This window comes from Paroedura picta, chromosome 2 (assembly GCF_049243985.1).
Source record: "Paroedura picta isolate Pp20150507F chromosome 2, Ppicta_v3.0, whole genome shotgun sequence".
NCBI classification, from domain to species: domain Eukaryota; kingdom Metazoa; phylum Chordata; class Lepidosauria; order Squamata; family Gekkonidae; genus Paroedura; species Paroedura picta.
This window is the reverse complement of record NC_135370.1, coordinates 133,781,002-133,793,910: the sequence shown is the minus strand read 5'-3', so window position 1 is coordinate 133,793,910 and position 12,909 is coordinate 133,781,002. Positions and strand designations below refer to the sequence as shown.

Below are 12,909 nucleotides of genomic sequence, written 5' to 3'. Positions count from 1 at the left end.
ACTTGGTACAATGAAGCAGGGCTGTGAAGCTGTTATGAAGCTATATTGTGACAGAGCCCAAAAAGCATATGCAAAATGTACCAAATAGAATATGATAATGCATAGCTTTCATAGTAAAAATAACTTTTTGAGACTTTACCATCTTCTTTAAGTAATGGGGATACATATATTGAAATTACTGGTGAGCAGAAGACCATAACCTGCTGGGGAAATGGAACTACTCCAAAGCAGAAAGGCTGTGAGGAGAGTCATCTTACACTAGAAATTAAGGGGACAATCTCTGAAACTTACCAATGGTATGAAGATCCATTGCTCATAATAATTGTATATAAATTGGTTTTTCCCGGGGTTTCTCAGTTCAGTTCTGCCTCTTGTCCCACTGAGCTGTGCTGCCACCTGGAGCGCCTGGCCGGAGACTGCGCAGTGCAGGAGGCACTGCTGAAGCGGCTGGTGGCTGAGCGTGGGCACCTGCAGAAGGAGCGGCAACAGTGGCAGCGCCCTCCCCCCCCCCCAGCCAAGCAGATCACCCAAAGGCGTCCTGACCTCCAGGTTGAGAACCACCGTCCTAAGACTTTAGCTAATCTTGTAGGAGTCAAATGCTCATGATAAAGTGTTTTCAAAGAATTCCCTCTAATCCCAATATTTAATGACACTGTATATATCTTTTAAAGTGCCGTTTCCGATTCCTTCAGTGAAATGGACACAGTCTGGCTCATTGTACAAACAGTCAGCCTTCTGCAGAGGGAACTTGAGGAGATCTCTTATTAAAAATATAGTATAATAAAAAGGCCATGGCCAAAAATAAGGTTGGGAAGGGTTGGTCTAGAATATCAACTTCAGTTTTTAGTTCAGTGATGGGGTTGGTTATTAGCGATAAGTAGAGGGCTTATTGTTTAAGTTAGGTTTGGATATGTTATCCATATTGTAATGAGCCTACAGTTGCATTGGTTAACATTTTTAATTAAAAAAAAAAGCAGACTTTGAGTCTCAAAAAAAAATGCTCATTTTGCTAACATTCAGTTTGTATTTGAATTTATAACACAGCTTGGCAGGTTGCATTTTGTTTAGCTGCAATGGATTATAGCAATGTCAATTCTTCTGAAATGTAGTTTGATTTCTGTCAAATGCTTACATTTGTGGGAATAAAAACATTTAGTGACTTGTGCCAAAATCAAATATTGGAATAATTGACCATTAAAAATGCGTCAAGGTAAGCCTTTACCCTGCAGTCATACCTGAGAGGAGCACTGCTGGATCAGACCTGTATGGTTACTAACCAGAGCCTCCCCACCTCCCCCATGAACTGGGCACAGCAGTCAGAACCCCCTCATGTTGTTTTTCCTCATGCTCTGGTGTTCTGAGGCAGAGTAGCTCTGAATGTGGATGTCCCCATTAGCAATCATGGCTAGTAGGGCTGATTAATTACTATATTCCATGAAATAAAAATCATGTACATTGTTGATGATTGCCACAGCCTGTAGTAGTAAGGTCCATAAAGTTAATTACATGTGAAGTAGTACTGATTCTACTGCCCACCGAGTTCTCCAAGGTGCAGTATTATATAGAGGAAGGTTCTCAGAGGGAAAGATCTCCAACCCCTTAATCATTATGCTTGTCCTTTTCTGCCTCTATATTTATTCCTTTTAGAGGTGAGCACCCAGAACTGTACACAGCACTCCAGGTAGGACTGCACGAGTGATTTAAACGAGAACACATCATAATAATTCTGTTTGCCTCAAAATCCATAGCTTTTTTCGTCACTGCTGCACAGTGAGTTGGGTGTTTTCATGGAGCTTTCCACCATGTCCTCACAATCTCTTCTGGCCAGTTGCCACCAGTTCCGATCCTGTCCGTGAACATGTAAGGCTACGGGTGTTTGGGGGAAGGGGGGGTGCTCCAGTGACATCGTTTTACACATTATACACTATTAAAGGTGTTTGTTCTTCATGTGTACATCTTAGGCTAGTGGGCATCATTTTTAGACGTAGTCTTTAGTGGAAAAGAGGCTTGGCAGCAATCGAATCCTTCCAAGCCTAAACACAGGAAGATGCCTTGTCACTGGCCTCGGCCCAGAGGTTATTTCAGACAGTTCCACAAGGGGAAGGCACAGATAATTTCTCCTGCTGTTGACAGCCATGGGGTACTGATTGTTTAGCCACAGTTCAGGGTGAGGGGGCTCCGGCTAGAGGCCTGTTCTTTTCTGGGGGATTTAGGAAGTTTTAGGACAACAGAAACTGACAATCAGCGTGGCCTCTGTGCTTTGAGGGTATCTGATCATGGAAAGGAGTAGTAGAAGTCCGGAGTTCATGGTCCCTGCTATACCTGCAGGAGGAAGCAGAGGGCTCCCTTCGATTACCCTTCAGTTGATGTTTCACTGGATGACTGAAGGCGACACAGCAGCTGCTGCTGCTGCAGTGAACTTTCTGTACTTTAAAACCAAACCAAAATAAAACCAGCCTCTGGAAGCTGAGTGAAAGCCTTTAGAGAATTTGGGTACAGTTTTGTAGAACAAGAAATGGCTGTAAGGGAGAGAAATATGCCCCTTCCCTGGTGTACACACACTGATATTCCACAGAAACATGCAGCAACATTTGAAGGTGCTTTTTGACTATTTTGTGTGTGTTGCTGCCACAGCAAGTCTGCATTTCTGCAGTTGCTGTAGCTCCAGATTCTTGCTTGCTTGTCCTTTGTGAAATTATACATTTCCATGCAACTCAGTGCATTATTCTGGTTATTGCTCAGATGAATCATTGAAGTGTTTGGTGAAAGAGTGGACATAATCAATCCACAGATTTAAAGGATGGTCTTTAGAGCTGCAAGGAAGCCTAATAAACATCTTATAAGGCATTGTTGTCCATGGCCTTTATTAAGAATCACACCTTAATCCAGCCGTGCAAATATGTCTACTGATCAGTAGCCTGTGTGATGTTTGACTATCTTATGTGCTCCTGTAGAGCTGTTTAACATGTGATCTAAAAGGGAGGAAGGATGACCCAGGAAACTACAGACCAGTGAGTCTGACCTCTGTTGTGGGGAAGATAATGGAGCAGATATTAAAGGGAGCGATCTGCAAACATCTGGAGGACAATTTGGTGATCCAAGGAAGTCAGCATGGATTTGTCTCCAACAGGTCCTGCCAGACCAACCTGGTTTCCTTTTTGACCAAGTAACAGGTTTTCTGGATCGTGGAAATGCAGTTGATGTCGTTTACTTTTGATAAGGTTCCCCATGATGTTCTGGTGGATAAATTGAAGGACTGCAATCTGGATTTTCAGACAGTTAGGTGGATAGGGAATTGGTTAGAGAACCGCACTCAAAGAGTTGTTGTCAATGGTGTTTCATCAGACTGGAGGGAGGTGAGTAGCGGGGTACCTCAGGGCTCGTTGCTTGGCCCGGTACTTTTTAACATATTTATTAATGATCTAGATGAGGGGGTGGAGGGACTACTCATCAAGTTTGCAGATGACACCAAATTGGGAGGACTGGCAAATACTCCGGAAGATAGAGACAGAGTTCAACGAGTTCTGAACACAATGGAAAAATGGGCAAATGAGAACAAGATACAATTTAATAAAGATAAGTGTAAAGTTCTGCATCTGGGTCAGAATAATGAAAACCATGCCTACTGGATGGGGGATACACTTCTAGGTAACACTGTGTGTGAACGAGACCTTGGGGTACTTGTGGATTGTAAACTAAACATGAGCAGGCAGTGTGATGCAGCGGTAAAAAAGGCGAATGCCATTTTGGGCTGTATCAACAGGGGCATCACATCAAAATCACAAGATGTCATAGTCCCATTGGATACGGCACTGGTCAGACCACACCTGGAGTACTGTGTGCAGTTCTGGAGGCCTCACTTCAAGAAGGACGTCGATAAAATTGAAAGGGTACAGAGGAGAGCGACGAAGATGATCTGGGGCCAAGGGACCAAGCCCTATGAAGATAGGTTGAGGGACTTGGGAATGTTCAGCCTGGAGAAAAGGAGGTTGAGAGGGGACGTGATAGCCCTCTTTAAGTATTTGAAAGGTTGTCACTTGGAGGAGAGCAGGATGCTGTTTCCGTTGGCTGCAGAGGAGAGGACATGCAGTAATGGGTTTAAACTACAAGTACAACAATATAAGCTAGATATCAGGAAAAAAAATTTCACAGTCAGAGTAGTTCAGTAGTGGAATAGGCTGCCTAAGGAGGTGGTGAGCTCCCCCTCACTGGCAGTCTTCAAGCAAAGGTTGGATACGCACTTTTCTTGGACGCTTTAGGATGCTTAGGGCTGATCCTGCGTTGAGCAGGGGGTTGGACTAGATGGCCTGTATGGCCCCTTCCAACTCTATGATTCTATGAAAATTTTGGTAACGCTTCCAGGCCTGGTTGTCTGGATCACAGGTGAGCTACATAACTGGATAGGTTCCAGCCTACTTTCCTTGCTCCTGCATGGTTTCTGTCTGTGCTTGGGACCCCTTCCATCCATTCCTTTTAGTCATTCATACAGACAATTCTTCGGTTGTGAGCCTGTTGAGGTAAGACATTGACTAAGAAATAGGTTTAACATTGTAAACATTTTATTCCCTCCCTTCCTTTTTACTTAATTTCTCATTTTGTTTTGTATTTGCCATTTGGGATTTGTGTTTGATTTTTTATAACTATACAATTTAAAGAAATAGAGTGCAGTTGCAGTTATCAACTGAAATTTCTCATACCTTTTACTGGGTTGGTGTGGCCTGCTATAGTCAGTGGTTTTGCTCAATCCTGCCATTTCCCAGACTCATGACACCATTTCTCCATTCTTCCTTAATGCCTCTTACACATATTAAAGCTGGAATATATTATAAACACACATTTTAGAGCTTTTTAACAGCATTTATTAAACATGAAGTAGAATGACACACTCCAGGATACCAATTCCCAAATATCAAATTAAAATTTTAAAGACCATTGCCATGAAATAGCTGCTTCTACTGATGAGACGTTTGATTATATGTTAATAATGACTCAGAGGAAAACAAGGTGGCTTAGTACTGTATAATTTGTATTACTGTATATCAGAAGTCAATTAGAACACCCCCCCCCCCAATGCGCACACACAAAATAGGATGTTGCTTCCGGTTCTTGAGAGGAGACCTGCCAAATTACAGGTAAATGATTCTCATTAGTACCTACTCTGGACATATATTTTTAATAAATTCACGTCTCACGTACTACTTACACAATAGGACAGCTTGTGTTTGGGTAGATAATCGGAGGCTGAGACTTTGGCCTTCAATCCTCCCTGGTAATTACCATGATACGGGTCTTGAAATAAAGCCACATTTCAAACTATCTGGAGTCTTCATTGGTTAAAAAGCTAACTCCCCACCCCAAATCCTGTATTTTGCACTGGGCACAAGCTTCCAGACTATTTCCGAGTGATCATCAGTTGGTGTATTGTGTAAGGAAGCCTTTCTCTACTCGTGATATTAAGACATTTTCCTCTTTGTTCTCAGGGGTGGACGTTGATCCTATGACGCATGCCCGGAAGAAACAGCTCTTACTTCTGAAACACTCAGCTGGTTCTGCGGACCAAGCTTTGTCACCGATTGACGGTGAGAGGATGGATAGGACTGAGGCAGAGGACAGCGAGCAAGGAAATGGCACCGAGGGGCGAAACTGCCAGAATAGATTTGCAGGCGTGAATAAAAGCAGGAATTCACAAGAACTCCGAAAGACGTACCCATTGAGGAAACGTCTCAGCTCATCCGTGGATAAAAAGACATGCTCGGTGCTCCTCACGAGACTGGAGGATGTAGCCGGATCGCTTTCGGAGGAGACTCAGAGTGGCATGAAAAGAGGCCTCCCCAATTGTATGGATGACTTCAGACCTGCCTGCTTTTCAGATCAAGTTCAAGTGGGGGGAGCAGGAACGAATGACTCTTCCATAGGGAAATGCACAGTGTCTTGTCCAGTAACTGAGCAGGAAGGACCCGATGCCTGCCTCTCAGTGCCCAGGAAGCGAAGGCTGGCTTCTCTGAATGCAGAAGCGGTAAACAACCTGCTTTTCGAACGGGACGATGGCCTGTTGTCTGGCAGACGTTTTCGAAAAGATTCCACCAAAGTCAGTGGAGTTTGTTGCACTAAGACCGTATGTTGCAAAACTCAGGGCACTTGGCCCTTGCTGGAAAAGCAAAGCTCTAAAACAGTGAAGGGAAAGAACCAAAATGGATCGAGTCGGAAGTGTGATCCTTATGACCAGTTATTGGACGACGTCTTCGATGGGAAGAGGCGGGAGGATAGTGGGGTTTCCTACCATCCTGCTCCAAAGAGATTGGCCAGTCTCAATGCAGTAGCGTTTCTGAAACTGACCCATGAAAAAGACCACCCACTGAAGCCGAGGAGTAAATCGACTGGGGAGGGCAAGTCTGAAAACCACTGTTCCAAATCGAAGCTGAAGTGGGCCAAAGCCAACAGGAAAAATTGTGTTAAATCCAAAAAGGAAACGTCCACTATAAAAATAGAGGGTCAGCATGGCTGGCAAGGAGTCACTGAGGGCGCATTTAGAAAAGTAGCCCATCAGGATCCTCCTAGAGTGTATGGGAAAGCAGAATCTGTCAATTACGAACCGTTATCTAACTCTTGTGAAGGCACGGAGGGTTTCTATCACAGGCTGCCTTTGCTTATGGGTGGACAAGCTTCCATGAAGCCTGAATATGGAAGACCTGGAGAGAAATCTCCTACCCCCAAGCAGGAATTCCATCAGCCTTCCTTCCCAGTACCTCAGTTCCATCCTTTGCCTGTGCCAGGAAATCATGCGGACTGCGGCTGTGTCTACGAATCATCAGGCTTGACTCCATTAAATGGGTTTTATGTTTATTATGGCCAAAGTGGATACAGTAGTTACACGCATTGCTCTGTGTACCCGAAGGATGAGTTGTCACAGGCAACCAGTTGTGAGGGCCTTTTGGTGTCCCCAGGTTCCTTGCCATCAGATCCCTCCTTTCAGCCATTTCACTGGTGCAACTCTCCATATTGTTGTGGAGAAGGAACAGCAATTAATAGTTACAGCCTTTGTGGAGTTATGCACGTACCAGAAAGCAGAATCGGTGGTGTGCATACGGCGCGGAATGGCTACCCTTATAAAATGCCTTTCACAGCAGGTAAGCCTTATGTTGTCTTCTGGGGGGGGGGTTAAGTGGGCTTGTTAATACCTGAAGCATAGAAGGAGATAGAGGATAAAGTGATATTGTAGTTGCCAAAAATATAGCCAGTTGAGAGAACATTACCTCTGGGACATTGCTGCCCTTATGGTGATTGTTTTGTCCGTTGATTGTCCCTAGCAAGCTTCATTATCTCTGTGTGTGTGGCACAGTGAACTGATCGCCCTGCAGTTGCATGTTGGGATTATTTCTCTGAATTTGGTGTGTTAGCTGATATTTGCCATTTTTGCTCAAACACTTGCTGCCTAGCCACCTTCTTATTAGGCTGTCTCCCTCAACACCTTCTACTGGAGAAACACTGGGCATGAGGAGTGTTGGCAATATGCCTTTCGGTTGTCTAGGTCAGTGCTGACTAGGGATGTGTGCTTCGGCGATCCCTGAAGCCTGAGGCGGGGCATAGGAGGGGCAGCTGCCGGCCCTCCTCTCCGCACCATGGTGCTGGCCTCTTACGCACCACCTTGGGCTTCGGCAGTTTATTTATTTTTATTTTATTTATTATATATTTTGCTGAGGCGGCTTGGGCCGAGCCGAGGCGCACAACCCTAGTGGTGACCCAATTCTGATGTGGGCATCGTACTGGACTTTTACTCAATTTAAGGACTTGATTATCTCATTGGAGACTGAGATGAAGAATATGGGGAGAAGTAGCAGATGCCAAGTAGCTTCATATGTTTAGCTTGAAAGTACACACTGGAAACTGATGATGATCTATCTGGAAATAGAAGGTACCTGAGAAATCATGGCTGGGTGAGCTGTGTGTGTGTTTTCCAGAGGTGGGACTTTGAGCTCTGGATACGAGGGAGACAAAAGTTGTAATGGGGTGTCCAGGAGAGCTTCCGGGGCTTTGCAGAGATTAAACCAGCATACCAACTGAAATATTTCTCACAGTGCACATTGGCAGCAAACCAACGTGCCCACTGTAGACTTTTAGAAGGATGATTGATGGCTCTCATCCTTAGACAGTTAGGCATTAGGCAGAAGTGTTAAGCTGTCTTAAAAGGATCCTGCTTTATTTCCATGCATCTCTGTTGCCCTCACAACCTGTTATCTGCAGGCTGAATTTAGGGAATGCATAGCTGTGTTCATTTCAGGGAGACTGCTAAGTAGCAAGCACCTGAAAGACTCTGGTGCTGTGCTCAGATATCTATGCAAGTTACTGGCATGAGTGGTGCATGCTAATTGGAAAGGCTTGAGTAGTTGACATGAGGAAGAGATCCCCTTTCCCTAGGGGCCTGTGGATTCTGGATCAGGTTTCTGGTCAAACACCTTCTGCTGGCAAGCATTTCTCCTGCTTATGCCAGCAGGGAAACATCATAAAATGTATAGAAGTGACAGAATTTGGACTCGTGTATTTTCTTCATGCCATACTATTATTTTTAGCTTTGTAATCTGGCCAACCAAAGTTGTACAGAAGAAGCAACAAAAATGTTATGCAAGGGATTATCTTCTTCTGGGGAAAAAATAGAACTATCATCTGAGAAATGTAGTTTTTATATGCTCTCTGCCCTGGTGCCTAGAAATCTAATTCAAACACTTAGGGATTTTGTTTCTATAGGGATCAAACTAGATGTGTCTGTTCTCTTGCATACAAAGTAATGAGGGTTCCTGGTCTTTTACATCAGGGGTAGTCAACCTGTGGTCCTCCAGAGGTCCATGGACTACAATTCCCATGAGCCCCTGCCAGCATTTGCTGTCAGGGGCTCATGGGAATTGTAGTCCATGGACCTCTGGAGGACCACAGGCTGACTTACCCCTGTTTTACATGAAAAGGAGTATGCCACTGAAAAGAGCTAAAGTCACTGGTGATGGCATGTTTTGTAAATGACATTTCCGGCCAACCCAGGGAAGCTGAGTATCATAATGGCTACAATAAGGAAGCTAGGCAGGAAATCATCAAATAGCTTGGCTCCAGACTCCTGTGTAGTGTGTGTGTGTGGGGGGGGGGGGGGTAAGCCTGCCAACAGTCATGATGGAGAATTCTGCACTGCTCTGCCACTCCTGTGCACTAAGGTACCCCACTTTTTCCTCTTATTTCCTGGTCCATGAAGCAAGCAAGAGAAAGGTAACAACACTAATATAGATCAATAAATGCATCTGGCTATTAGAAATAAAATGATAGTGATGGGAAGCATGCAAATATATCTAGGCCACCTGTTTGCATTGCTTAAAATGATGGAGGCCAGAAAGCTTTTGCAAAGCTGTTCTACCTGTGTCTTAGAAGAGATTCACAGGCTTATAGCAAGAGATGCCATGACCGTATCGACACAATGGTTTGGTTCCAAAGGGCTATTGCAGCAGTACCTTGCCATGACCAGGGCCATGGTGCTGCCCAGAATGCAGGGGGAGGGGGCACTTTCAAATCTGCATGTCTTAGTAATTGAAGCCAATATTTATCTGTCTCTTCTTTAAAGAGCTAACAACAGCGGGGGGGAGGGGCTAGTTTCAAATGAAGAATTTCTATGGGTGAAGAGTTCAATTCACTTTCTATGCTGCCTCCCCAATCAGCTCGGTCTGATTGCCTTTTTAGAATTGCTGGGAAGATCTTATTCCATACACTACAGGTTTTTTTCTCCACTGGCAAACAGCTGTTTACAGGCCTTATCTTAAAGACTGTGTCTGGGATGCAAATCTTCTGGCATTCCCCACCCAGTACTGAGGAGCTCCAGGATCCTGCTGTTTTCCAAATGTCGCTTCCTTTTGTGAATCAGATGTCAACCCAATAGCTGTCCTAACAATGGGCCAGGTTGCAGTCTCCTGACTTTAGAAAGCAGCTTTTGTAGTGAATATAAGAAGAGCCCTGCTAGGCCATCTAGTCCAGCATTGTGTTTCACCCACTGAGAGCCAGTGTGGTGTCATGAGCAGTGGACTCTAATCTGGAGAACTGGGTTTGATTCCCCACTCTTCCCCAGGTAACCAGCTTGGGTGACTGTGGGCCAGTCACAGTTTTATCGCAGAGCTCTCTCAGCCCCACCAGCCTTACAGGGTGTCTGTTGTGGGGAGGGGAAGGGAAAGTGATTGTAAGCTGCATTGAGACTAGCAGAAAGTGGGGTATAAAATTCAGCTCTTCTCCTTCAGTGGGGGAAGTCCTCCAGGAATGGCTAGGTCACACCTCCACTCGCTCCAGGCAGGGCTATGCAAATTAGTATACATTTACTGGACTGTAGTAGGCTGACCCTGTCCAGTCCTATTAGCCCTGCTGCTCTAGCAGGACCTTTGTTGCGAAGCTCCATGACTCTGCAGAATGGTGGACTTTTGGGGATCTGAAAACGGAAGTTCTCCGTTGGAGAAGGAGGCTACTCTAGCTTCAAGATGAAGGAGAAGGGCACAGGTCAGGGAAGGAGTGTGCTTAGACACAGAACCATACCATTGGGGAGAGGTGTCTAGTACAGGGCACCCAGAGATGCAACCTCTTCCCTGCTGCCCCATTCCTTCCCCCCTGTTCTGCTGGAGCAGGGAGGGGAAAAATAGCCTTGCTTGGTGCGACTGTGCCTTCTCCACTGCAAGAGGCATGACGCTCCCAGGCATAACGTGGCACAAACAGAAGACACCAGAGGAGAGCAAGCTGGGACCTTGTCTGCAGCACTGCAAATGGCCATTCTCTCACCCCTGTTCTACCGGAGCAGGGAGCGGAAAAATAGCCCACCTTGTAGCGACCGTGCTTCCTCCACTGCAAGAGTCACAACACTCCAGGACAGAAGTCGACACAATCAGAAGGCGCCAAAGGAGAGCAGGCTGGCCTTCGTCTCTAGTGGCACAAATGGATAATGTACCTGTGCCGAGAGTGCAGAGCTGGCAGGGAGGCACGATGAGTAACACATGAGGCTAGCTCAATGGCAATTAGAGCAAAGGTGGTATATTGTCAGAGCAACTGTAAATTGGTCTGATGATTTGTTACAGGACTGGAACTGGACCAGCTTCGGAAAGATGGTCTCTATTAAAATCAAGAACTTTTGGTTATTGTTACAGAGATATCACCAGTTACAGTACAATATTTTGCCAACTAGGGGCAGGTTACCTAGATTGGGACAATGAGAAACCTCGGCTTGAAGCCTTGAAAGGTAGTTACCATCTTTAAGACCAGAATGGCAACAACTAAACTGCAAGGATACTTCTCATGGAGAAGGTGCATTTAACAAGATCCTTGTAGAAACAAAGGGAAGAAAAAGGACCAAACATTCACTTCTACACAGAAGGACAGAGATTTTAAATCAAACACTTATCCTGTTCTGGGGCCTATTAGTTGCAAGGAAGTCAGGTAGACAGCCAAGCCAAATACTACAGGCCCTGCCCTGGAGGGCCCAGGCCAGCCTGATCTTGTCAGATCTCAGAAACTAAGCTTGTTTGGCCCTGGCTAGTACTTGGACCACCCAGAATAGTCCAGGGTTGATACACAGAGGCTGGCAAATGGCAAATCATCTTTGTATTACTGGATGCTAAACATAGAGGTTTCCAATACAGATCGCTGGTTCCTGTCCTGTCAGCACATGGCTATAAAATATTTTTTCTCACTTGCCCCACATAACTTGTTTGATCACCAGTACCCAGTATATGGGAAGGGTATCACTGGCAGAACAGACAATGCAGCACTTGCTAGATGGGCACCATGGAGCCTGGTTCCTAGGATTCAACGGCTCTTAAAGGTGTGCCCTGTGCATAGTCCCCCCTGAGTTTGCCTATTAAGGCTCACACACATTATTAGCACAAGGCATTACACCTTGGTCAGTCGTCATTGCCAGGGATATGCATGAAGGACTCAGAAGAAAAAAGGAAATCACAAGGCACAATGATATAGTAGTCTTCTCTATGTTTATAAGTGAAAAGGTTATAACAAAGTCTAAATGGTCAAACCTAAAGAGTCAACCAAAACGGGATCCTAGGTTAAATGACCCGCTTTCTGTTTTATCTTCATCAGTGGTCGCTCTTCCAATATATGTATGAAGGCAATGAGGATGTTAAGGACGGCACTCAAACAGAAGGGGTGCATGCTGACTCTCACCCTGACAACTTTTAGTGAGGGGGAGGGATTGTTAGATGAGGGAGAACTGCAAAAATAACAGTACAGACTTTACAGTTATATAGGTGTTTTAATGAGGGCAACCTCAGAAAAGGTCTGCAGTTTATCCAGCCTCCCTAGCTAATGATAACTACAGGTGCAAGTCTAAGAGGTTAGGGAACTCATTGACTCAACAAAGTGACTCAGGGACGATGGTCAGACTCAGAAAGGGAAGCCAGCATCAATCTGCTCGAGTTACAGGCAATCAGACTGGGATTGTTGTCATTCCAAGACATAGCAGGTATGTTCTGATAACGACAGACAACATGACGGCAAAAGCATATCCAAATCGCCAGGATGGTCTCTACACAAGGAAGCAGTTCTAATATTTCAACGAGCAGTGCATCAAAGCCTGGGATTAAAGGCACAGCATGTAAAAGGAACAGCAGACGTGACAGCGGACTGGCTAAATCGAAGAGACGTAGACCACTCAGAGTGGAAATTCAACCAGCAGATTTTTGAGCAGATAACAGAGCACTTTGGAATCCCATTGATGGGCTTGTTCAACACAGCAGAGAATCATCAAGTGGTCAGGTTGATGTCCAGATACTAGGGCAACAAAGCAGAGGGAACGGATTCATCAACTCAAGTGTGGCCTTAGAGCCTTCTGTATGCTTTCCCCCTGACACAAAGGTTGAGCAGGACGCTCAGCAACATCAGGGAGATGTG

The 12,909-nt window shown here is 45.2% G+C and overlaps 1 protein-coding gene across 4 annotated transcripts in view; it reads left to right on the top strand.

Moving 5' to 3' along the window:
• Positions 1-12,909, top strand: part of BAHD1 (bromo adjacent homology domain containing 1) — an 87,123-nt gene that overhangs the window by 47,098 nt on the left and 27,116 nt on the right. For all 4 annotated transcript variants that reach the window (XM_077322891.1, XM_077322893.1, XM_077322894.1 and 1 more), the window contains one exon: positions 5,481-7,127. In XM_077322891.1, coding sequence (XP_077179006.1) covers positions 5,481-7,127 — 1,647 coding nt within the window. The remainder of the gene's footprint in view (positions 1-5,480; positions 7,128-12,909) is intronic.